Source organism: Erithacus rubecula (assembly GCF_903797595.1).
Source record: "Erithacus rubecula genome assembly, chromosome: 2".
NCBI classification, from domain to species: domain Eukaryota; kingdom Metazoa; phylum Chordata; class Aves; order Passeriformes; family Muscicapidae; genus Erithacus; species Erithacus rubecula.
In genome coordinates this window covers 82,564,249-82,592,047 of record NC_136685.1, presented here as the reverse complement: position 1 = coordinate 82,592,047, position 27,799 = coordinate 82,564,249, and the positions used below count along the sequence as shown (strand labels likewise).

General features: G+C 38.3%; 1 protein-coding gene across 2 annotated transcripts in view; it reads left to right on the top strand.

Moving 5' to 3' along the window:
• The window catches only part of RBKS (ribokinase), a 71,017-nt gene that overhangs the window by 34,421 nt on the left and 8,797 nt on the right, over positions 1–27,799 (top strand). For both annotated transcript variants that reach the window (XM_079298013.1, XM_079298014.1), the window contains 2 exons: positions 5,399–5,490; positions 15,088–15,276. In XM_079298013.1, the coding sequence (XP_079154139.1) occupies positions 5,399–5,490; positions 15,088–15,276 (281 nt within the window). The remainder of the gene's footprint in view (positions 1–5,398; positions 5,491–15,087; positions 15,277–27,799) is intronic.

Sequence of the window (27,799 nt, the reverse complement as noted above, 5' to 3'; positions counted from 1 at the left end):
CATAAGCCATTCTCTCTCTTTCATTTGTGCTACATGAAAAAATACTCTTTATTGTGCTTTCTAAATAAAGATCCTGTAGGCTATTCTGGTTTCTGTCATATTAGTTTTATTTAGAACTGAAACAATAGCCAACACATTCATGCTAATGAGAACTGAATTTGCTTTAAAATTTTTGCAGTGTTAACCTTGGATAGCAAAACAACTAATATCTTTATAATCTCCCTGTAGATGTCTGGTGCTGCCTTTCCTCCTGTTTTCATGCTGTGACTAAATCTATAATGTTGGTAGGTCAGGAGCTATGGGCCTGACTCTGCTATGATTATTACAGAGCAGAAGAGGCATAATGAATGCAAGTCAGTAAAGTTCCACACACAGGAAAGTGAATGAAATTACCTCAAAACCAGACTTATGCCCTTGTTCTCCCATCATAGCAGTAGGTATGGCTGTGGTTTTTTGTATAGTAGCTGAGATCCTTAAAAAAAAAGGCTTTTTCTTCCTAACCAAAATTCTTGGAGTGTGACTGGGCACAATGCCATTGCATAGGCACAGTCATGGTCTGTGAAATTGTTAGAAAATTGTTACTGTGCCATACTTTTAAATGTAGAGCATTGTTCCTTCAATGTAGCATATATGTAGATGAAAGCTGATATTTTGCTTGAACAGGAGGGGGTTTCATTACCAACATAGTGTTTTTGTGTTTAAGTGCCTCTAATGCTTTCAGTTACTCAAGCACGATTACCACAGTATTTGAACACTAAGTAAATAATTACACAAGAGAGGCATCTATATGAGATAAAAAAATATTTTTCCCTTCTATCCAGAAGATCAGACTGGGAGGGGACAGCCCATAGCATAGTCAGTCATGCAGCAGATCAGGGATAGAAGTGGGATCAGAACTTACTATTTTCTTGAAGCTGGGCTCAGGGCTAGCTCCAGTAGATCATGGCACACTGGAATTGTGAGCTCTCCAGTTCACCTTCTGTACCATGACCTGTTGTGCACTTGTTGCACTACATTTTTGTCATTACATTTTATGAAAATGGATAACAGCATTCTTAATCTAATGGTAATGGACTCTAGTTGAATCGTGAATCAATACTCATTACTTATTTTGTCTATTTCTAACTCTATGAACAGTTTTGGCAAGATGCTTCACACTTTTGTCACCCTCCTATGGCAAGATGCCAGCCTGTGACAGAAGAAAATACAAGATTTTTTTGAAAAGCAATTGAAAAAAATCAAACCTGATACACTTAACAGACATGCATGCACTTAGCAACTGTAGACAGCACAATATATCAAGAAAAGATAGTAGTTAACTCTGGGCCAGCTGTAGTTCTGTGCTGTCAGTGTGTTATCATTGTGCAGCTCTTCTGTCAGGGAAGTTTGGTTGCTTTGCTTTAAAACAATAGGCCACACATGTTCAAATGTCATGTGCCATCAAATCTAAGTAAACAGCTGAGTTTGTAGCACCGTAAAAACCTGTAAAAATCTGTGGCCAACAGTAAATTGTTAATGCAATTTCCCTTCTTTTAGCTTGCAATACCCTCATGTATTATGTAGCACTTCATGTTAGAATGTTCACTTGACTATTTTTGTGTAAAACAGATGCATACCCAGATGCCTCAAACCTCTGTTTCCATGAGGGTTTTTTGCTTGTTTTTCTTCATTCTTACTGAAAGAAATAAACGAAAGAGAGAAAGAATATGGAGACAAGCAAGAGCTCTTTGCTTCTCTTCAGTGAAGGTCATCTGGATCTGTAAGCTGGAGAGGGACATCTCATCATGTCATGTACATGTCATGACATCCTCTCATTGTGGCACTGATTATTCATCATTCTTGTAACAATCATGATGAGGAGGAAGGAAAAGGAAAGGAAAGGAAAGGAAAGGAAAGGAAAGGAAAGGAAAGGAAAGGAAAGGAAAGGAAAGGAAAGGAAAGGAAAGGAAAGGAAAGGAAAGGAAAGGAAAGGAAAGGAAAGGAAAGGAAGGAAAGGAAAGGAAAGGAAAGGAAAGGAAAGGAAAGGAAAGGAAAGGAAAGGAAAGGAAAGGAAAGGAAAGGAAAGGAAAGGAAAGGAAAGGAAAGGAAAGGAAAGGAAAGGAAAGGAAAGGAAAGGACGTGAATAACTATATGAAGTAGGTATAAATTGTAGTGGAAATCTGACTGGACACTTAAAAGTTTTTAGTGGTTGGTGGTAAGAAGCTGCTGCTTCCAAAAGACTGGTCTTGGGCTTCTCTAGTGACAGACTCCATAAAAGATGGCTGTTAATGCCCAGCATATTAATACTGAAGAACAAGCTGCAGGCATCTTCAGTTAAAGGTTCCATGTCACTTGCAAGAAACAGATCTATTTTTTGGATTCTTCAAGCTTTTAATTTTGGGCAACAATTTTTCATAACAGCTGTTTGTCTGTGGTGAAACTCTTTGTGATTTCTGCCAAAGTACTGTGGTTGCAGAAACCAGGCAATGGAAAATGCCTCCCACTCTACCCTAGCTTTTGAATTATGAATACCAGCTACCTTAAAATTTACTTAAGACTTGATAGCAAGGAAGCTTTCTTTTAAAGACAAGCCTTCACAACAATATGAAAACCTGTCTGATATTAACTGTATTGTCAAACTGAAAAATAAGTACCTTTCACACAGACATTAGAAAATTGTTAAGAGTTTCACAGCTAGCTTCTCCTGAGCATCTGTCCATACAGGCACTTGTCCATTTGGGCACCATGACTTAGGCAACTTCTTTTATAGTGCTAAGGATCTGTTGTAGGCCCAGAAAGCACAGAGCAGGAGCTTGCTCAATTTCAATACAGAAGAGACAAAGTTAGATGGCAATGCTGGGGATGGAGAATTGATTTCAGGCAAAGGAAATGTGAAAGAGATTTACTTGATTTTTGGGGGGGGGCACAGGAAGAAGGAAGGAAGAAGCTGAAAGAGGAATGAAATTGGAACAGAGATTTGTTGAATAGAGATTGGAATATGGAGGTAGAATCAGGGAGCAGAATGTAGGCACTGGAAGTGAGAAAAGGAATTGTAGGCCATAAAAAGTTATGATGTGGTGAAAGTTGAGTGAAAAAGGTTACAATTGCATAGTTCTGTGCAAGGAGGATAAATGAAGAATAAAAACTCGATGAGGAGAATGAATCTTGGCAAAGGAGAGATGACAAGCTTGAGGAGTAGTTCTGTGGGAATCTCATGAAGTTTAACAAGACCAAGTGCAAGTTGTTGCACCTGGATGGAGCAACCCTGGTATGAGCACAGGCTGGGGAATGAACAGATCAAGAGCAGCCCTGTGAGAAGGACTTGGGGGTGGTGCTGGGTGGGAGGCTGGACAAGACCCAGCCATGGGCACTCCCAGCCCAGAAAGCCAAACATGTCCTGGGCTGCATCCAGAGCAGTGTGAGCAGCAGGGCAGGGAGGGGATTCTGCCCCTCTGCTCTGCTCTGGTGAGACCCACCTGGAACCCTGCACCCAGCTCTGGGGGCCCAGCACAGGAAGGAGGAAGACATGTTAGAGAGAGGCCAGAGGAGGCCACCAAGACAATTACAGGGATGGAGCACCTCTCCTGTGATGAAAGATTGTCTGCTCAGCCTGGAAAAGTCTTGTGGGTGACATAATTTCAGCCTTCCAGTACCTGAAGGGAGCTTACAAGAAAGATGGAGACAAACTTTTTACAAAGCATGTAGTGACAGGACAAGGGGAAATGGCCATCCAACCCAGGCCATTCTAGGAAAGAATTTGGGCAGAAAATAAGTTCCTCAGGAGGACCAAACAGATTATCCTGTTCAAAAGCCATGTTCTTCTTCACAGCCTGAAAGAGGATCTAAGGGTTCCTCCTCACCCCATGCTCAGGAGATAGTAAATATGTGAGAAAACTAATAGTAGTGTATTACATTGTGCTCATGACATATCTGTATTACTTAAAACCCAAGTAGGAACACTTCCAGTGCTGCTCCTGACCCATGCATATGTCAATATGACAGTTTGTTTTCCAGTATCTTTGTTGTCCGTTATGTGCTGCTTGTTTCTTTTACACAGGAAAGTTTACTTGGAAGTTTTATGTTTAAGAAAACTTTGTTAGTGTTGCAGTTAAGAAAATAGGAAATGCAAGAGTTAAGGTTGCCTGTGAAACATTAATTTGTCTCCTTTCTGCATATGTATTATGTTGCAGTCTTTAATTATGTGATCACATGCTGTTTTTCAGTGGTATGTGATCATATAATTAAAGAGTTTATTATAATACATACTGTATTGTAATAATATAAGGGAGCCAAATTAAGATTTCATTGGAATTTCTAACCCTGGCATTTTCTGACTTCAGAGTAAAAGTCTTTGTCACTTTAATACTGTTTTTAATGAGGCAGGTAGAGAGGCATGATAAAGTTGTACAGTCAAAGGCTAAAACTTTCAAAGTGTTAATCACCTAAACTTCTTGGTACTCAGGTTTCAGAAGTCTCTGTGCATCTTTGTCTGTTACAGCATTAACTGGGATTCAGAGATGTTCAGGCTGTCTGGCTATATATGCTATAGCTTACAGTCCAAGTATGTGTCTAGGACTGAAAATTTAGGCATCCAAATTTGAAGATTTGATCACTAACTATAAGGAATATTTCTGAAGTAAGAGTATGTGCTTTATTTAAAAATGATGGCCTTGTGGTTAAGGCACAAGTATTAATCATAGAATTGGCAAAGTGAAACACCAAGGCTGCAGACTTCCTGTGTTAATAGTGAGTAAGTCACTTAACACTGTCTTCACGACAAACTTTTGCTGCTGCTACAAGGGGCCTTAGGCTACTACAGTTTAAAGTTAGGTTAACTAACATATTCTGCCACATGATAAGTTTAGGTCTAGCTCTGCCAGATAGCATATTAAAAATATACAGTGCCTTGTCTACACTACAGTTTTATAATGTGGCATTTTGAACAAGTTAGGTAACACATTCAGAAGCACATTTAACTCCTTGTCTGGACATGCCCTTCATTACACCATAACTCGTGATTCTTCATGTACAGAACTCAGATAACGACACTGAAAAATTCTAGAACTAAATCAGTTCTTGTAAAACTTACTAATATCATGGAACAAGCATCATCAGTTAAAAAAATTGCATTAATGTCTTAGTCTTCTCTTTAAAAAAAAAAAAAAATTTATTGGAATTTTTTCTATTACTCTTCTGTCATGTTCCCATCATAACAGGTGCCTGCACATGAATTAGAATTGAACTTTAATATAATAAACAAAGCTTTTAGCATTTCTATAAGGCAAGGATGCAGAAACTGAGAGCAATTTGCATGTTAATAATAAACATTGGGATCTGTGATTGAAACACAATGGTCTTTGTTTATGAGTCTAAAACACTCCAGGTTTAGATTTTCTTTTTCTTTTTTTTTTTTTTCCAGTAAAGACTTTGTTTAATCCAGCTCCAGCCCTTGCTGACCTAGATCCACAGTTTTATACCTATTCTGATATCTTCTGCTGCAATGAAACTGAGGTAATTGTCATATGTCATGTTAAAGAAGGAGTCTTAAGCAGGAAAATTTCAGAAGGATACTCTTCTCAGAAATGCAGCATAGGGAGCAGGAAAATTGAGCCATGCTCCTCTTACATAGGACTTTTGGTGTGACAGGTTTGATTCCTGACCTAAACAGCAAAGAGGAATATTCTAAAATAACTTTAGCTTGCACTTGATATTAAATTAGCTGTTTGCAGCAAGAAAGTTGGGTCCAGCCTCCCTTGCAAGTAGATCAGCAAAATACATCCATAAAAGGACACTTGTTAAATGTTATCACTGAGTGGTAAATATTAAAATAGTTCCTTGTTTTGTGGTCCCTTGATATGATTAGCAGGAATGCATTAACCACAATGTTCTGACAGTTTTAAATGCTCTTTCCAGGAGGTGATGCACGCTTGCTGCACTTGATGGTAAATAGTAGCTTCATATGCCTCTTCCTGTCAGATCTGTTTTCAGTCAATCTTCTCTGGCTTTCAACTGTATATCTTCCTTTTTTCTTTCCCCCCCCCCCCTCCTCCTTTTCCTCTCTTTTCTAATTCAAGTGTTATTTCTCCCAAAGGAAATTAGTTTGTCACACGAGACAAATTAACCTAATCTCGTAAGACCTTTGTTTACATTTGCTACTTATTAACATTAGGCATGTTGAGTTCTTTCCCCTCACCCTCTATATATCAGGAACCTGGCAGAAGTAACCTAGTGGATAGGAACCATGCCTTGCTCAGAGTTAAAGTTATCCCTAAGAAACATGATTTCTGCAATGAATATGATCCCTTCAGGTAGAAAGGAGGGGGAAGAACTAAGAGAAGAGCATGGCCCTGCTTACTTGTAGCATTTTTTTGTCTGATGACAATGTCTGTCAGTGTAAATTTTTGAAGACTCAATTACCCTATTTTGAAATTTATGTTAAACCCCATCACAAACTATCAGTTCTCAGTCCATGAGTCTTCTAGCATTAAGGGTCAGCCTAAGTAACCAAAAAGGACATCTAAATTTTATTCTGGGATGTTTTGCTATCTGCTAAGTCCACATACTCCAGAGAATTCAAGAATTAACAAAATAGCAAGGTGGGAGATGCCATGGCTCTTCGGGTCTCTGGCAGCCAGATTTGCCAGGATAACTGGCAGTGATATAATTTGTGGCTCAGACACTGCCCAACAGATACCAGAATTCAATTCTATGTGGTGAAGAGAATGGTAAAGTATTTATTCTTGTTCATGGGACTCGCAGAACATCAGTATCATGCTTTCTTAATGCTGTCAGAAAGCTGTTATGCCTGGACTATGCCTCTGGATTGGCTAAATGGTGCAGTGGCTCACATTTTGGGCTGACAACATCCATACTCTCCCGCTGTTTAGAAATGTCATTCGTTGTTTGCTTTTTCATAATGTCACTTGTTAATCTTTTTCCCCCTGCAAAAACTTATCCCCTATATGTTAGAAACAAAACTTTTTCATTCCTTGCCTATTCCTGACTTTTCTCTCTTTAACACATATGTTAAAGTTTTGCTTTTGTTGTGTTTTATTGCTAGGGGACAGTCTTGAAAGACACATTCTTTGAGAAGTGTAGCTTACTGGATCCAGTCATATTATTATTACCACCACATGGAGAAAACAAAATTACTTCTATTTAGAGAACAAGAAATGCAGGTGTACAATTATAATAGATCCCTGCTCGCTCATCTACTTTTTCCTGCAGAGCTGGGAGTACAGTTTGCATTCTTTTCTGCTATTTTCTTTTAACAAGTAATTACCATGTGGAGATAGCTAGGATCACTGGATGCAAGGTCAGGCACAGAAATATGCACTCTGCTGTTGAGGAGGCTCATCTCTTCTGAATATATGGAAATGCTAGACATATGGGTGTTCCTGCCAGCCATATCATGGGAACATAAATCCAAGTGTAGGACTCCTACAGTATATTCTGGAACAATAATGGCTCATGAATACCTTTGTTTTTCAAAACAATCTTTTGAAACTTTGCAGTGAAATTGATTATGTTAGCACAAATATAATATTCAATTTTGTTTGATTTCATTCTCTCCGTGTGTCTGATTCATATTGAATTGATTTTTAGGGATGAACTGTTGCCATTGTTCCATTTTAAAAAAAAATGATAAAAAGGAAAAATCAAACATTTGTTTTTCTTATGTCACAGGTTTTTTTAGCAATTGTTATATATTCATATACCATCTGTTTTCTGTTTTCTTTCATGGCTTTTTGAAAATTCACCTTTCTGTAATGAATATACTTGAGAAGTTTGATATACAGATAAATGTTTACATACCCAAATAAAGGTTAGCAGTCACATCTCTGCATGGCACTTAAAAGCAACAAATTAATTCTACAAATCTTAAAGATAATTCTAATTTTTTAAAACTTTACCTATTCAACCAACTAATGCATTTCCATCATCATTTTTTAAAATCAGGAAGTACCTAAGACTTTGGTGATCCTGAACATATACTGGGAAAAGATCTTTAGTTTTTGTTTTTTTTTTTAATTTCCCTCAGTGTTTACTGGCAGTTACAGTTAGAAAAGAGCATTTGGGAAAGATGGACTTTTTCTCTATGCCACTATGGTCATTCTTTTGGATTTTTATTCTCCATGGTCAAATTTAGTGAATGTCCTGCTTACAACTGCCTTCCTGAGTTGTTCTGTTCCAGCTCCATTGCCTGTCCTACTTGGTATTTCTAAGTCTCAAATGTCTTCCTTCTAGCCAAAATCCTATTTATGTTCCAGCTTTACTCCTTCTGGAATCTTTTTTTTTTTTTTTTAATCTGGTATTTTTAGCTACTTCAAGGGGAAAAAAAAGGTGTATTTCTGTTTTATCTTTACTAAATATTTTAAATAGCTAAAAATCACCTTGGCTGAAGGTGAATTCTTTAGAGCTACCCAGTTCAACTGCTTCTAAATCATTTTTTTAACACAGATGCATGTTCTCAGAAAAGATTAAATTTACAGATTTTTTTTTTTGTTGCTTGGTTTGCCTTTCTTAGTAATTTACATTTACAAGTATTTATCACAATTTTATCATAATGTCCTTCTCTTTCTTGTTCACCAAGAAATACTTTTAAATTATAAAATCTTGTGGCTTGTGGATAATATGTGAACAGTATGTTTGTAACAAAAAATTATGTTGGCTGTCAAACAGAACACTAGGCATGCAGTTTAAGACATCTCATAGACTGGGTGAAGTGTTTGTATTATTGAAGATAAAAAAAAAGGGGGTGGTCCTTGTGTTTAGCTGAATTATTACTGAGTCAGAAGTTTGTTATTTACAGGTCTAAAGGTCAGGGTATTGATCTGCAATGCCTTTGTCACATAATAGAAGTTTAAAAATGTCAGCTATAGTGTAAGCCATGGGATGTTGGCTCTCAAACATGCAGATATCAAATACAACATCAACATTTTATATTTCATTCTTTATTAAATGCTGTAGGATTTAATGAAATCACATGCAGTATCTGGTATAACAGCACAGCCTGTTCTTATGGATTTACGTGCTGGAGAGAAGCAAACAAAATTACACTATCAGTGAATTATCTACCATTAGTTTGTCTAGAAGGCTCTTCACAAGCTGTTCTTTTCACTCTTGCTTGTTGCAATAACAGGGGATTTTATGTCTGACATTACCTTCTTTTTATGTGGTTCATGAACAAAAAAAGTCAGAACAAATCTTGCAAGGTTATCAGTTCTTTCTTTGCTTAGCCTGTAGTTCAGTTTTATCTTTTCCCAGAAAGATCAAACTTGTTGAGACTAGTTTGTTAATTCCCAGATGTAGCACAGCCTAATCCCTGAGGTTTGTGCAGGAATGTGCTAGTTTCTCCATTCCCTTAATTCTTCTAATGAAAAATAAATGTATCCAATGTCATCCTGGTGAAAACTAATGGTTGTTCTTTTCAGTCATCTATAAATGTTGAAAAAGAGACACCTCTATATAAAACAAGCTCTTTGGAATACTTACCATTTTTTTCCCACGTATTTGTGTGGTTCCTTGCTGCAGATGGCTCTAGGCATAACCACAATGTCAATACAGTTCATGTGTTGTTTTTCTTTCTTAGCGTGTGCATGCAGTTACACAGCCCTGCAGGTTAGGAACCTAAATATATTGCACATCAGCAATTTCAATTTGATCCTTAACATTTTGAAGAACAGCTGCTTCTCTGTTCAAAGAATACTGAGGAGTCCTTCAGGAGAAGAAGAGCAACTGTATGGTTACAGCAAATGATTAAGTTTGATAAGCTATTTTTTATGCAAAATTGGGAACTACTTTCTCCCTAATGTAAAATGGGTATCAGGATTCTGATCTAAAGAAGCCTTGCAACAATTTAATTAAATGCTAGCAGAATACTTTGGAGCTTCAATACTAGAAAGCAATACAAGTTAATTGCTAATTTTGTTAAAGCTGTAAGATGTATAAAAATAACACAGAAAAACAGATACATTTCTACTTTTTCCTTTTGAGTGTTACCATCTATCAACAGAGGAGAGATAATTTTTTAAAATAAATATTTGTTAGTATGTCCATAATCAAGAGACATTATTGCCTTTTGCAAGATTCAGAGAATATGAAGTTTATAAAACTTTATGTGTAGTCTGGGATAAGAACACTTAAGATACTGCTTATTAATATAGAGAGATTAATACTAAGAATAATCTTTTTTAAGAAAATATAATTGATCTCTCTAGGAGTCAAAACAAAAACAGGTCCTTTAGAAATAAAATATTTCAGAACATGTCTTGAATTTGCCTTTTGTGTTTTAGGTAATGGAAAGCTATTATTCTGCCATTACATAGAAGTTGCCAGCAATTCACAGTGTATTTTATTTCCATCTTTGTTCTAAACCCCATTTTATCAGTTGCTGGAAACTATGAATTTTCCCATATGTATTCTAAAATGAAAGATGTTACTTTTGGGAGGGAAATTAATAGCTTCAGGCCAATTCATTTCAATCAGTTTTTAATTATTCTAGCACAATAAGTATTTCTGCCTGTATGTATATAAAAATTTTATAATTTGAAACAACTGGAACTAGCTTGGCTTGTGGCCTGACCTTGCAATTTCTTATACAGTAAATCTGTTGTACTACTTCTTGGGGACTGTTCACAAGTGCTAGAATTAATGAGATTGAGTTCTTATTTTGTCATTCTCAAAAGAAATCTCCTAAGGTACAGGCCAAGTTTGTAGCCGACTGACTTGCTGTATTTAAATACTTGAAATGAAAAGTATTTTAAATGATCATATGTAGTTTTAGATGCATTAGCCTTAAAACTGGGACAGTTTCCCTGTTATTATTTATTATTTCTCTTCCAGTAGTACCTGGCAACATTTGCAAGGTTGTTATTGTGCTAGGTGCACAAAACCCAGTCCAAATGATAGATTGCTCCCGAAAGAATTAATACTTCTTGTTATTTCATCAGTTTATATTTGCTGAGGATCAGAGGATTGTGGAAGTTAGGAACAGACCTCTGGATGTTCAACTAGTCCAACACCCTGGTGAAGCCTGTCCAATTTGGGATGGATTGCTCAGGGCTTTGTCCTGTCAAGTTCTGAATCTCCCAAGGCTGGAGACTGTGTGACCTCTGGGCACGTGTTCCACTGCTTCATCACCCTTGTGGTGAAAAAGCTTGTCCTAATATTGGAATTTCCCATGTTCTAGTTTGTGCTTGTTGTCTCTAGCCCTATCCCTGTGCACCTTCAAAAAGACTCTGGCTTCATCCTCTCTATACCCAGCTACTAATTGCCCTAGACAGCAATTAGATTTTCCCCATAGCCAGAAGTTCTTCACGTTGAACAAGCCTGCTTCTTCCAGCCTCCTCTTGCATGTCCTGGTCTCAAGTCCTCTGACTGTCTTGATGGCCTCCCACTGCACTGTGCTCTGGTAGGTCAGTGTCCTACTTGTGCTAGCATTCCCAAAACTAGATATGATGCTGTGGATTTGGTTTTGCAAATGCCAAGCAGAGGATCCAGAACATCTCCCTGGAAGTGGCTGTCCCAAATGGACCACAGTTAGGAACATTTGGCAAATGTGTATGCTAGGATCATTCTCAGTTTTAGCCAGTGTAAATTACTGTTGCTGTTGAAAGAAGTTAATTGTTTTGGATCGACTTTTGGGGGTAATGTGGGACTCAGGGTGGTAATTTTAACACAGATCTGCCTTGCAATCCATTTTGTTCCCAGGCCACACAAATGACTGTTCTGGCACAAGAGAATAGACCATGCGGACAAGAGTGGCAGGGGAAAAAGCAGGGCCATTTTCTTTTATGTAGCACTTCTGGTTTGTGTCAACTTACCATGACTAGACTCCACAGTCTAAAGAGAGATGGAGGCTTAACTAAGATTAGTAAAGACTGTGGCCAAGAACCTTCATATCTATGAAGTTAAAAGCTTTAGTTAAATTTTTCTATCAGTCTTGCAAACAAAATTTTGAAAATAGTATGTAGATTAATTATATAATATCCATCATAGATTTATTATGACAGCAGTTGTGTGGAATGTCATCTTGCTTTAATAAGTCCATTTAACTGAGTAGTTTTATGAGAATAGCTGCAGAAAAATAAAATTCTTCATTGGCTGCTCTTTTGTACAGTATGATGGCAAATGTCCACATTGGGCTTTTAGAATTGTTATTTAATTTTTTCTTTGCATAACCATTAGTTATTTCCCTCAATTGTACCACAGTTTGTTTTTTAAATAAGATTCTACTGAAGGGAGGAACTTAAAAACTCACCACAGTATTTAACATCAGTTGACATTTACCGCAATCTCTAATCATTGGCACAGAGTCTGTCTGGCTTCTGCTGCTTTTATGGTTCTTCCAGCTTGTTCCAGTGTTTTTTAGTTGTACCATCCTGCTGTAGATGAGTTAGATGATAGTAATTTGAAGCAGCCGAAGAACTACTTTTATACAGACTGTCCGTTCAAAATAATTTTGTTTATTGGTATAAGCAGTGTAAAGATGAAAAGAAAGATTTCTACAAATATCTGTCCCAAAACAATTCTTTCAAAACTCAAGCAAATAATCCTGTTGATTTCTGACATGGGAAGCACAAAGAGGAGTACTGTCTTAATGCCAAGCATACAGGTTGTGCATTTCATTAGGAAGAGTATTATATTTAAATATTTCATTTACCTTGCTCATCAGCCTACAAAAGTATAAATACCAGGTAAATAAACCAATGTTAGATTTACTTTATCAAAACCAAATCCACTTTCCTCCTGGAGACTTCACAACAGAGGTAGAATGTTTGGAATTATTGTCCCTCATAAAGTACTCTGAAAATTCAGTTTACCTGTTTCATTCAAGGATTTGTTTTAATTTATTTTTATTTTTGTAAAACAGTGTACCGGGTGTTCTGAATACAGGAATGCATAGTTCCCACTCCAGAGATATTAAAATTCATGAAGAGACTGGGACTCTTTAGGCACTTGAATAGAGTGTACATGTATATTTTAATATTATATGTCATCTATCTGTAGTTACTCCAAAACCATTTTTAGCGAATTGGTTTCCTGGAAACCCTGCAAAAAGATACATTCAAGGGATTTTGTGAGATATTTAAAAAAAAAAAAAAAAAAATTCTTAATTGAAAATACTTTTTATACTTTTAAAAACTGAAATATGTTTAATATGCTTAAACAGTTTACATTGCAAGAGAAGTTTGAACAGCATAGTGGCATGCCAAAGAGAAAAATTTTTAGAGAGATTTAGTTGCCTTCTTAGAGTTTAGATATTACTATATTCTTGTCTGGGATAAGTGTGGTTAAAAAAAGTAATTTTAAATTGCCTGTATGTGTTGACCACGCCTTGTCCCTGCAGTGCCCAAGTTTAACAACCAAGTCCTGCCACACCAGGCTCTGCCTCGTAGTGATTGGATCAGCAGCGCTTGAAATAATTTGTACATTTTTCTAAGTAAGGACTGCAGAACTTGGTCGTGTGTTTAAAAATTAAAAGGATTAAGTGCTGTGCAAGTGATGCTATAAACTCTAGGGAGTGTGCTGGCATCATGTGGCCCTTCAGAGCCCAAGGGTGGCTGCTCTGGCCTGGGTCAGGCTGGAAGTCAGGAAATGACAGTGGCGGGCGCTGACTCACAGCTGGGGGCGGCTGGCTTGTGGATGGCTGTAGGAGTTCCTGTCCCCACTGCCTGCCCGCCTCTCCCTATGCTGGCATGGCCTGCGCTCCGGGAACCACTTGTTTAATCACTGCACTTCACAGTTTGTTACATCAAGAACCGCGAGCGCTGAATGCAAGCTTCAGCCATGCGGAGGAAGGTAGTTTGAAATATTTCAGCAGCTGTTTCCCAAGAAGCTGAGCTGCCCATGCAGCAAAGGTCAGTAGAGTAGCTGCTGAATAGGTTCCAGAGAAAGTTTTCCGCTGAAAGCAAGCCCTAGGAGTGTGGAAGTTACGCTCAGCTATGAGCAGTTATCTGAAAATGCGTCAGACTGCATTCTTCGAGATCCAGCAGCAACCTTGTAATGCGAGCTACAGTGAGGCTTCCCTTTTCTCAGGCAAGCAGGATAAAATTTAGTAAAGACAGCCAAATGTAATGTGTCTGTTTACTTACAGTTGAAGGCTTACAGTATTATGCAGGAGAACTGCCTGGTAGACTGTTTCAGAGAAAAGTCAATTTTTCTTCCTTTTCTTCCTGTTTCATTCTTGTTCTTTTCCCTTCCAAAAAGAAAAGAAAAAGCACATTGCACTTGACAATACAATGCCATCAAGAAAAATGGATGAAGTGGCAAAAATGTTGTTTGATTTTGAAGTCTTCCTTGCAGTTTTTGGGGAAATTTTGCTCTCAGTTGGATGGAACTAGAAGGGATTAATTTTAAGACCCAGCTGGGAGAAGTTTACTTAAACTCACTGTCCGTTAGAAGAGAAGTTTAACTGTGTTTGCACAGAGCCAGCACAGTTGACAGAGGCATATGGACATGGCCATAACACATATACGTAATAATTTTTTAATAGGCCTTTGTCCAAAGAGGGTTTCAGATAAATTTTAGGTATTCTCATCCAAAAATATACATTAAACTGAACAAAGTGCTCAAACAAAGTTGAGCAATTTATTTTTTTCCTGGAAGAGATTTTCCCTTGTAATGTCCCTCTAGCTGAATGGAGAATAAAAAAAAGTGTTTAAAAAGTTTCTTGCTTAGTGATAAATATCCCTCAAGAATAGCGACCAAGTTGACTTGTAGCATTTTTTCACATTAAACCACAAAATGCTTTTTGCCAAGACTGTCACTGTGTCCATTTCACAGATGAAAAAAATGGAGGCATGTGGGAGAAATGTGATTTTACTAAGGGTTGTATGCTAGGTAGGTTGTAGAAGCTGGAACAGAACCCGCACCTCCTGTGTCTCTGTGCCTAGGCTGCTCTCTGCTAGTCTGCTGTGCCCGAAGTACACACTGATTACAAGCAAGGAGCAAGACACAGCTGAATATCAGCGTAGGAAGTGGTTTCATGATCATCCTACAATACACATTTTTAAAAGATACTAAATACTGTTTTTCAAATGCAACTGTTGTCCAAAAATGAATGCTGTCAGATTATGATTTTCATTTGCGTGGGTTGTTTTCCAGGCAGAAATTTTAACGGGCATCCCAGTTGGCAACCTTGAAGATGCTGAAAAGGTGGGACGCATGCTGTTAGAAAGAGGGTGTAAGCTCGTAATTGTTACTCTTGGAGCAGAAGGCTGCATGATGATATCAGGAGACGAACCCATTCCAAAGCACGTTCCTGCTGGGAAGGTCAGGGCTGTGGACACTACGGTACGTTTTTGTGGTTTAACTGTCTTGCTTTGGAAAAGACTGCTTAAGCACTAGGGGAAAGCAGTGAGTAATCAGCCAAATCTTTGGGCACTAGCACAAAGGCTAATTTATGATGTGAAATTTCTATCTTGCTTCCAGTGTCTCATATATTAAATGTGAATTCACCTGAGTTTTATAATCTGTATTGTAGATGAGCTAGAACTATTATACATACTAAAGGTGTCCTCATGTTCCTCCCTTAATGAAGTACCTGTCTCTGACTGTGGTGTGTGATGCCACTGGCTTGAGCTGCAGTCCTGTTTTTTTTCACCTTTGCCCTTTCATTTAATTCATCTTGTCTAGAACTCAAACACTGTGAGAGAATGGAGATACTACTCACAGTCTGAATCCAAATGTTTGATTCTTCTGACAAAGCATGAATTACTTATGAAGTTCTAGCATAAGGTGATTAAACACTTATTTTTTACAGAATATAGTTGAAAAACCCAAAAGTTCTTGCTGCTTCATGATGATTGTTTTATGGTGCTAGGTAAGGGGTACTTGGTCAGGCGCATTTTAGTCCTTGACATTAAGATACTTCTTTGCTTCCTGCTCAGAAAAGGCTGAAAAACATGTTCTGTGAAACCACAAAATGTAAAACTCCCAGCAAAAGAGAAAAACAGGACAGGCAATAGTTAAGATAGCATTACTATGAAAACCTTACCACATTGCACATATGGGGCTATTTTGTGTTCCTAGTATTATCTGACATAAATCCAAAATAATTCCAGTGGAGTTACTGAGAGCAGAGCAGGTCGCATTATATGTACTAACTATACATTTAAATGCCTGTTATAATAACGTCATATTACATATGTTCTGTTACAATAGTTCATTAAAATCCTGGAGATTTTACCATCTGGTACATTCCATATCTGAATTGCATTAATAACAACTAGTTCTTGTAGCATGTTTTTTATCCATGGACCTCATACTGATTCACAAAGAGGAGAGGCAACTGCTTAAAAGATGAAAAAACAGAGGCACAGGGAGCTGAAATTACCTAGGTCAGTAACATGCAGTAGCAGAGCTAAGAATAAAGTCACTTCATCTCAATCAGAAGATCACTTATATGTTTGGACTGTAATATTCTCATGCTTGGAAAGTGTTGTTTAATTGTTCAATATAATATTTTTCTATATAACTATATATAATAGCAATACTTTGGTTTTATTTTCCCCTTTGTCATTTAGGAGTTTGATGTTGGGTCAGTACTGGTTTTGGAATGTCTTAAATTTTTAGCTAGGGGAAGGATACATCACTGTCCTCTGCATAAGATTCTTGGTAGGGCACTACAGATGCCAAATTGCCTCTGCTTGCTTTTAGCCCAGAGTTAGAAGTGCCAAGGAAGTGAAAGGCAGAGCTCCCAAAGCTGTCCAGAAGCAGGATTTATTAGCTTGGGAGCAACACCTTGTGAACCTGGCAGTACAGCTGCTTGCTCCGAGCTGGTAAATCCACTGCTGCTATCAAAGCTTATTGTTAGAGCTTTTTCTCTATCACACAGAAGTGATGTTGAAGAAATATGTGTGATCTGCTTCTTCAAAGGAATAAAATTGCTTCCAGATCAGCTATAGTTTGATACCTTAAAGATTTGCTGCTTGTGGAATAAAACAGCAATACTGAAACCACACACTGTGGATGAAAAATGCTTTTTATCTTGCCTAGCAGTTTGGAGTTTCATGTCTCAACAAATGTAATGCTCCTCTTCTTTAAAAAAATTCTTTTTATTTTAAATAAAAACAGTTTCTTTTAATTTACTAAATCCTTGCCCTGCCTCCTTGTGGCCAACAGGTTATTGGCTTCCACATAGCAGAGGATTTTCACAGTTAATTTTGTTAATCTACTTAAATACCAGTGGGTTGTTTTCAGTAAAACAGCTGTGCTTGGTTTATTCTTGCAGCCTGAATGAAAAAATATGTGTTGGCCTTCCATTATAAAAGTCTTACAGTGCTTAGCCTGATTACCACTTTGCCTGAAAGCAAGTGATTTTAAAGCAACCCTTACAAATGCTAGGTAAAATAATGTCATCCTCAACTAACCTGGATTGCTCTATTATTAAAATAAACATTAAACATACTAGTAGGACATGTTACTTTCTTCAAGGCATTTCACAGTAGATTCTTCCCCAGGGGAAAGATCAAACTTGTAAGGTGGCTTACCAAGTAGCCACCTACCCACAGGTTCTTCAGAGTTGTTCGTGTGTCTACTCTTAGCCTGCCTTATGATATTAAAAAAATAGTTGCTACCTTAAACTGACCTGACTTCAGCATCTCGAGGCACCAGGCACAATCATAGCAGGTTATGTGCCTGTATCTCTATTGATACTGTTTAGATCTGCAGAAGGTAAATTTACTGCCAGACAAAGAATTAAATGACGTGTGTACTCTATCACACAATTTGCAAAAGACTACAGAGTCCTTATTAAAAACAGAGTTTGCCATTTAGAGGATACACATGCAAGATATAAAATTAGCTTCAAAGTCCCCTTTCACTGTAAAAATTTTCCATGGCTGCTACCACTGCCCAGAGTCCTCTCTGCAGCATTGCAACTTCAGTACTGACCCCTGGTAATTTCTGTTGTCCACAGCAATTTTAGGAATTTTTGGACAACAAAATACTTGGGTAGGTACACCCATAAAGATTAAGAATTTGAATTCCTTGTCCCAGTTGTGTGCTCCCCATTCTCCATGTTCATGAGTTCATCAGAGACACTGAGGGTTGATAGGCTGGAGAGCCTGGCTCTTCGTCCCTACCCTTGAGGTGGTTTATCTGAGTGTTTATTGGCAGAACACTGGGAAAAGCTGGCTCCATCTCCCACTCTGTGGTGGAACATGAATCTTCAAGATTGAAAATCTGGCATTTTTCACCCACACTAAATCAATACTATAAAGAGGGAAAAAAGGTCTGTTGATTCTTTTTTTTTAGCACTAATTATCTTGGTGTGGGCTTTAGTAATGTATGCAATGCTTCTCATGACTGTTAGCAGAGCTCTCCATACACAGTCCAAAACATGTAGAGCACGAATAGTCGTTCAGAGGGAAGTTTTGCAAGACATGGTATTGTAAAGCTAAAACATCTGTTTCCTCTCTTATAGCTAAACACTGCAATAAGCTTTTGTTAAGAAAATTAACTTTTCCTTCATTTTACTAGTTCCTGCTATCTACTTTCTGTTTGTCAACTTTGACTAAGCAGAAAAAACAAGTAAATTATTGACAAATCATCCTTGAATTTTCTGTAGGACAGAAAGATCTGATTAAGCCCACCAGCTATATCAATTTGTATTTGAAACAGTTGACGTACATGAGACATTTGACACATAATAAAGTACAAATATAGGTATACATTATATTCATTACTTCAAATAGTTGCTTTTAAACTTACTTGACTATATTAAGTTAAATATATGCATTTACTTTATTTTTGGAAGAAGCTATTTCCACTCTAGGTAAAACCAGTACATGACGCTACATTAAAATAGCTGTGAAGGATAATTATATAATTCCATTTATAAGACACTTCTGTTGGTAGCAGAAGGTTTCACAAATCATTCACAGATCTGATAAGTATTTCATAGAAAACAATAATATCATATACACACATTTTGCAGTTGTGTGTGTATGAAGCAGTTTGGCTGCTGCTGAAGCAGAAGCACAGCTGAGATGGAGCACAGCAGCTGCTCACAAACAGCTGTAGGACATGACCAAGCACTATCGTGTCAGAATTGTACTTGAGGTGAAGGGAATGATCTGTGTGATGAACCACACGATGATCCTGGATTTTGGCATCTGCTGCTGCAGTAGCCCTGAACAAGCCATCCTGGCAGAAATATATGTGGTCTGATGAAATAGAAAGCCACATCATCATCCACACTGGAGAATGAAGCTCTGCTCTTTTGCCCCTTCACCCTCTCTCTCCCCCTCTGCTTCTGACAATCATGCAAAGTGTAATTTACAGCACTATTTACATCTATTTACATTTACTAATTATATTCCATTGAAACTGCCAAGGAAAATTTGTCAGAAGAATGTAATTACTCAAAGCTGGAATTTGGCCAGCAGTGAGATTAGTTCCCTTCCAGTTTGAAAAAAAGCACTATGGGACAGTATGGAGCTGAGCATTTCAAGTGACGGCTGGGAACCAAGTCAAGTCCTTGAGGTACTGCCAGAGGCTTTCCTGGGGCTTAGTACATGCAGGTGGACTTTGAAGAGGCATTCAGGCTGTCTGGAGCTCCAGGTTACTCAGGGTCTGGGCTTCAGAGCCATGCCAGGCCTCCTCTGGAGGTGGGACAGTCTGGTGATCAGTGGCTATGGCAGGCTGGAACATGTCTGCTGGCTCTGGGATTTGCTGTGTGGTTGCTCCTTGCAGGTGGAGGTGGGGTGTCCTGTCTAGGGTCCATGATTCAAATTGGAGAGCTGGCACTGGCAGAATCTCTCCTGTGCAGTAGCATTAGTGGAAAATGGAGGGGCTCTCTAAGTAAGCCAGAGCTGCCCCTCTGCTGGCCCCTCCCTTCTAGGTTACAGCACCAAGATCACTTTGGGGGGGAGGTCATCTACAGTTAGCTTTTAGAACCTGCAGTTTGCTCCATAGCCCAGCTTGGATCAAGATGACAAACATATACTTGCACCAGTTAAGGTGACTTTCTAATTTTTGTCTCATCTGGTCTTCTAAATACATAGTATAGTCGCTGTATTTAAGATCTTCTTCAGTTGACTTCCAGGTTTACACATACCACTGTTGTGTGCAAAAAGTCCTGCATTAACACACTTGCAGCCAGGAGATCAGGCATCTGTCTGTCTGGCTTAGGCATAGATGTATTTTCTTTAACGGCAAATGGATGCACGTGGGCACACAATATTTAAATGAAAATTTGGAATCACTTTTCATAATGGTGCCCCTATTAATCACAACAAGTCGATTTTCCCTCTTTTAAATGTCATGGAGAACCTAGAATATTTAACTTTGTGGTATTTCTAAGCACAACCATCACATTTACCATGTAATTTCTTGTATTACCAGCATTTTTCCTGTCTGATTATGCTTTTTGGATACAGAAGTTGCACAACCTGCTAAGGGAAGCTCACAGGTTGAAGTACCATGCTTGTAAACATGAAAGTCATTTAGAAGAAAGGATAAAATTCAACATTTAATCTACTCTGCCTGAAATTTGACATGAGCATATGATTTATTATATATAGTCCTTTTCTGTGCAATATTGATACATACTATTTGTCATAATCAAAAATGTTGCGATTATTTTTTTCATGTCAGTTCTGTGAAAGAAAGACTCATTGCTACAATATGAATTGCCATCAGATGTTTTGTGTTCAAATCCTGTTGTTTCCCTCAGATTTCTTATTGCAATTTATTAGATCTGTCTCTTCTACTAGGAGAGAGAATTATGAAGGCTGTCTTTAAACAGTAGATTGCTCACTAAGCAGCTTTGTATTGAACTCTGAAGATGTTACACAACCTTTATTATAATAAAGCCTCATATGAGTGTATAGCTATATAATTTTAGATATGTCACAGTATTCAGGCCTGTGCAGCAATTGTGGTCTAAAGAAGGCAGTGTGGTTTAGCAATTTGAACAAAGGACTGATTAAGAGTTCCAGGGCTCTGCAAAAGACTTGCTGTAAATCCTTGGAAGAGTTACGTGTCTTCTTTGTATCCCAATTTATCTGTCCATAAATTGGAGCTGCTATTAATGTGTTGCATATAAGCCATGAGAAGTCTGTTAGAGATCAGAACAGAACCTGGGAGGCCTTTTTCCCAGGCTTTTCATATAACCTTAGGCCAGTTGTGCTTCTTTGGGGGCTTTGCAAACTCATTGAAGTGCTTCTGCTTGAAGTTGAAAGGTCTTGTCTGTAAAATATGGTTTACACTAAAATTCTCTGACTTAGCTGTATCTTCTGGTTTGGAGAAAGCCTGAGCCAGAGGAGTGAAGTGGACACTGAAATAAAGCCTTAGAATATAAATAAATCCAAAACAGTCCTCCTAATAACAGCAATTCTTTGTCTCCTGACTTTGTGGCCTAACGTCTGAGGCTCAAGGGGATATAAATACAACACTCTGTGCAATGACTAATTACTCAAAATTCTGTGCATCAGCAGAAGTGGGACTTGTGGTTGACTCTAATATTATCAAATGCCTTAGCTATTTAATAATCTTGTAGCCGTACATTATTTAGCATGCCGTTTGCACAAAGAACAGTGATTTTATTTCAGCTATCTCTCAACAAAGTAAAAATGCAGCTGGTAGTAAATGAAGCATTTGGCAGACAATGTGTCTGATGTACAGTTCTCTAACTTGCTAAGAAAAGAAAAATGTTGACTGTTTAACCTTTTCCTACCCAAGGATGTAGCAAGGAGTAAACAGTTTTAATTTTTCTTTTTTCCTTAACCCTAAAATGTATCCTTTTTTCTTTTTCTTTTTCTTTTTCTTTTTCTTTTTCTTTTTCTTTTTCTTTTTCTTTTTTTTCCTTTCTTTTTCTTTTGCTTTTTTCTTTTGCTTTTTCCTCCATTTTCTCTTTTTTCTTTTTCAGGTCTTTTTTTCCCCTCATCTTCCCTTTCATTTTCTAGGAAAGAGAAGTTACCACTGGGCAAACATCTTACTTATCAGTGGAGTTTATTCAGACACACCAACACAGAGTAATTATGCTCAGAGCTCCCATTAACATCCCACAAAAAGCATAATAGCTTCCTTTCTTTCACATGCAACCCAAATAGGTTAATAAATAAGTTTAGTTCCAGTCATAGCCCACTTTCTGACTTAGCCTTCTGCATTCTCTCTTTTACAAATATGGAATCCATTGAATTTTGGAACAGAAAAACCATGAGGAATAAGTTAATTTGCCAGGCACTCCAATCAGTGATCAGCACTGTTAAGTCTAAATAAAGCTGCATTTATTGTGTTCTGAAGTTCAGCTGAACTGTGAAAGGGCACATGACTGAAATCACTGCATGTGAGTTGACTCACAGTTAAGTCTAGATTAGGCTTGCTTAGTTCCTCATGAGTTTCTGCTTCTGATTCAGGCCTTCTAAAGACACTTCAGTTTGTTAAAGCCTGGTCAGTGGCCTAAGGGTAGACAGGTATCTAGTGATAAGAGGCATTGCAATGGCATCCGTCTGCATTGGCACTCAACTGAGAACTGGGTGCACTGAAGCACAGGCTAAAAATTCTGCTCCAAGTTATATAGAGAGTTGGAGTGATGCAGCCAAAATTGAAGCACAGGCATATATTGTCCCATGTTGCTCTCAACTTCTAGACAACATTGTCATGGAAGGAAACACTGTTTATCTGCCTAGTAACTGTCTATTTTAATCTGTAAGAACAAACAATGTAAACAAAGTGAGCAAACAGAAGCAGGCTTGTACAGAACAATTTGCAGTCTTGTTTTCCAGTGGAAGATTCCATGGACCACCCAGGCTTTGCTCTAGTCCTTTTCTCAACCACGGAGCATCTAATTAAATCCCTTTCCATTCCTGACTCTAAGTGGAAGAGAGCCTACAGTCCTGTACAGTTTCTTTCCAGATGGAAATGCATAATTTAACAGAGATACAGCTGACAGGGAGAAGTGGGCCCAAAGCAGTATTACCATTTGCCACAAATTGCATTAAATTACGAGGGGTACTTAATGAAGACATATTATAAAAAGAAGATTAAAGCCAATATTTAGTTTTTAAGATCGTAGTGTGCCAGGCAACAAAAAACTCATAGTAAAACTACTTTAGTGATACCAAGAGTTGTTTGGTTTTGCTACACATGATCAGTAACAAGTCATGGCATTGTGTCCCATTATGTCCTAAAGCTTTATTCCATATACACGTATACATATACAAAAAGTTGCTAAGCATCTTACATTATTTACAACATGTGGAAAGTATTATTCAGAATGTTGTTTTGTAGACAGGGAACAAAACATGCAGATACTGGCTTGTCAGTGGCAAGTGAACCTGTTTCCCCTTGTTTAACCATGACTTGTTCTCTATGCTTATCTTAAAAAAAGTAGGACTGGAGGAAAATTTTTGTCAGTTGTCTCATTTTCAGAACTGGACATCATTGTAAATATCCACATAAAGGAGAAAGTGCGTAGCAATGCAGAGTTGCTTTGCATTGGATGCCTCTTGAAGAGGCTGTAGGGAGTTTATGGAAATATGCTATGAGAGCAGGTGCTTTGGCTCCACTACTGGCATACTGAGAAATATTCCAGTTTGGAAATTAACCCAGTTGATTGTTATTCTGGACATAGAAAGGTAGAGATGCTGGCAGCATACCTGTATCAACTCGAGTGTTTTGTGTGTGGGCCAGGAACATGGGAATGATACCATATCCAGCATCTGCACCTGAGAATACATTCTGATGAGGTCTAGAGAGGCTGAGTTCAGAAATAGCTTTGTGCCATCTCACTTTGGGATTCTTTAGTAAATGAAACAATGGTGTAATTTATGCAGGTTGAGAGCAGAGCAGGAAATTGCTTTTATTGCTTCTCTTGGGCTAACCATGGAATGCAACACAAGTCAAAATCATTACAGCAAGACATGCTGCATCCCTTTTTTTTATTTGCTCTCTTCCTCTTGACTTTATGATGAGTCCTGCTCAGGGTCTCCTTCAAGAGGGTGCTCAGTCCTGGTATGGAGCTCACCCTGTGTTGGAGCAGATCCTGGGCTGCCAGTGCATGCACACGAGGAGTGCCAGTTGTAAAGGTAGATAGCACTGTGGGATATATGAGTTACAGAAAGGATGAAGAGGAAGGAAGACCAACCGTGTGCAGCCATCCTTTCTAATGAAATTCCTGCAGTTAAAAATAGCTAGTGGAAGCTGGCACTTCTGGCACATCCAGAGCGTCACCTTCCCAAGTATCTTTTTCTGGCCTGAGCTGTAGGAAGTTGCAAATGCAATCCACTGTGTAATAGTGCAGCATATTCTTGGCCAAACTTCTCATCATTTTTTTCCTCTTCATGGTTAGCTAACAAATGTTATATGCCTCCCTTTCTTCTTTAAAACTATTCTCTGCAGAACCAGGTATCATCCAGGCTGTTGTGGAACATAACTTATTCTTCTCAGTTTCTTCACATGAGTTCTGGCCTTGGTGAGAGGGAAGGCACACCTGGCTCTGGAGCCCCTTGCCTGCCTAGTGGCCCAGAAATGCCAATTGCAGTAATGATTATATTGAACAATATCAGATTTCATTATTTCCCCCAACAGAGTTTTCAATGTCAAGTAATTTTGGTCACTACAGAAACCAGAAAGGTTTGAGTTGGATTGGTGATATTGCATAATTAGGTTTTCAAAAGAACAGGAACAGAGAAATGAGAATAGTGGGGAAATCAGGCTTCTTGCTTTTGCAAATTATAACCACGGAAAATTCCAGAAGTTGTATTTCTTAGCAAGAATAAAAGAGTTAATCTTTAGTAGCCTGTCCCACAGACAGAATATATTTTACAACTTTCATTAGAGAAATAGAAGGGAACTAAAAACTGTAAGTTTTGGTGATTTATAGCAGTAACCTGTAGGAATGTCTTTAATAGCAAGTTTACAATTGAGTGCACTGATTTTGCCACTTTTCTCATAGTTTTCTTTTGTGTCTGTTTGTTTAAAGGTAGACATACAGACATAAACCCAACTGTTGTAGAGAAGGTCATCTGTAGAAAAGCAGATTCCTGAATTCTGGCCACAGTCTTTGTCAGCTGCTCAAATATCCATAGGGAGTAATTATTTTATTAATTTCAAAGCACAAAGAGATACAGAAATACAGGGAAAAGGTGAGAAAATTCTCTGGTAGCTTGTGCCTCATTGCTGGTATCTGTGATTTTGTTACCAAAATCTTCAAGCAGGCAGTATGTTGCTTGGAAAGATCTATTTTACAGGGAATCTCACAGAGAATGCCTTTCTGTCAGAAGCAGTGCCTTGGTGATCACCTACTGCTGAAAACCATGAGTGATGTGTGGGAGTCCTGTTTGCTGCACTCCTGCCCCACAGGTTAAGGACAAGGGAATGAGGGAGTAACAGAGAACAATACTGTTGAGCAGAAGAACAGCAGTTCTGGCTTGTAAGTCATATCTAACTGAAATTCAAGAGAGGAGATACAGCTTGAGTAGTCATCGAAATGATTACACAAACTCAGTTGGAAAAAGAATGCAGAGAGCTGGCAAGGGGACAAAGCTGGAGAGAGCTCAGACAAAAAAACTCCTGAAGTTTGGTGGTTTTTTTTCCCTTCCAGGATGTGTAGTTCAGAGGTAGGCAGAAGCAGTGGCCAGCCAACAAAGACTAGAGGCTGTGGTTTTGAAAGAGGCACTCGAGCATATGGAGCTTTCGTGCAAAAAAAAGAATGTTTTTTTGATCAATTCCAGGCGAGATGGCAGTTGTGTCATTCCGAGTGCTTCTCATCAGATTAGATGGGATCACTAAGAGTCCTTTGGCATTTTCAGTCTGAGGGAAAAAAAACCACATGTGGCTAGTAAAACTGTCCAGCACAGATATTACCTTCTTACTTAACTGTTAGGTTATGGGGTCCTGAAGCCATGTCAGCCTCAGATGTGATACTGGGTAGCAGTTAGTGATAATTTTGCCAGTTGTCTCCTGGCTGGAGAGGGAAACCCACTGCCAGAATTTCCAGTGTACTATCAAAATACTGTGATGTATTTTGGGCAGAGCTTTGGCTGCAGATTTCATCATTAAATGATATTTGTGAATTAACACATAAGTATGAGCTTTGTTGGGATGAAAGCACAATTTGGCACAAGTGTGACATGAATAATGAAAGGAGTGAAGTACTGCTCAAGGAAATGAGATAAGTGAAGCTTTTGATTAGAGTAGGAGAGTAGCTGCATGTTGTTGAGGCTTGATAAACCAGTTTGAGAAGTACGAATCAACCTTCTGAGGAGCTGCTATATTTAGAACTAGGCTTCAACCACGACTCTTGATTCTGTGCAAGTTCCAATTTTGGGAAAAGTGGGTACAGTTCCTGTAGCATGTTCAACTGAAAGTCCATCTTCTGTCTATTAGCAGTGATGTCTGCATGCTTTCCTGCCCTTCACACATCGTGGTTTATAACTTTGCAAGAGTGCCACTGGAGAGTTTTGTGTTCAGATGAAGAGTAATGAGAATTTTCCAGTACTGCATTTTGTATGTCATAAGTTTTTTATATGCACTGCAGGGAAAAAAAAATGTGTGGAGGATGTCTTCTGCTGTTTCTGAGTTTCTATGTAAGATATGAAATTCCAGATCAAATGAAAGGGGGTCACAGATCAAAGCTCAAGTGTGGAACCATGGAAGAAGCAGGTAATGAAGGCGAAAGTTTGAACTCAAACAGAAAATTTAAACAGAAGCATATCCCAAATTCAAAAATTCCATGCCAAAATACCTAATGCCCTGTGTGTAGTGTAGGAATCAGAGTAGTGGTGAATTGTTTGGTTGACAGGAATCTCATAGGTTCAGCAACATGGATTTCTTGTTTTCATAATGGTATCTGGAGTTCCTGGTTCAGTGCTCTTACTGCATTGTGTAAGAAAGAAATAAATGTGTCACTTCTCATTAATGCTATCTGGAGCTGAAAGGAGTTTATATGAGCATCATCACACGGAATTGTTTCAATGATTCAGAAAGTGGAGTGCTCCCTGTGGGTGAGTACTTTGCTGGCTTTCTGGGGTTAGACTAACAGTCTACAACACAGAATAACTTTGTTCCCCAGTGCTGAGCAGCATACTGGAATATTATTATCCAGGAGAATGTAGCTCTCCTGCAATCTTTCCCAGACTTCATTGAGCACTAAGATAAAGCCATCCTATCACAGACACCTTGCAGTATTTTTTTGGTAAACAATGAGGTGGGAGCTCCTCTGTTCTGATCCTGATTGAGAGTCCAGCAGAGCTGTGGAGGTCTGCTTAATTATTTTGCATATCTCAGTTTTAGGGTTCCCAAGCTGGGCCTCACTTTCAAAGGATGGGTAGCTCATGTGACTCCTGTTAGCCCATGAAAGATCTGGAGCTTTGGATTCAGCCCACAGTTGTCTCAAAGTGGGTGTTCTTAACATTCTTGATCTTGAGTTAATTTCCCATCATGTGAAATGAGAGCATTATTACCTGCCTTCAAAGTAGATGCTGTATATGGGCTTTGAAATGTAAAACAGATACTTTCATCTGTACTTTTTAGATGACATACAAATTAAAAATTGCAGAGTTGTGAATGTATGTTTTATTTCCAACATTCACCACAAACCAAACATTTCAGGGGAATTCACAAATCTGTAATGCTTGTCACTGATCTTTTTAGAAACAGTGCATAACTTAATGTAGTAGGATGTTTCAGAAAGGAAAGAAATTGCTTGCAGGAGGCCTTGTATTGAGATTAATCTCTCAGGAATGCAGGGGGTTAACGGTCAGGCTGATTAATCACTGTTAATGACCCATCAGGAAATCTGTCAGGAAGTGGGTAAAAATTCCTGATGGCTGATGTTAAGCATTGTGTGGTATGCTTTGGTTTTGAT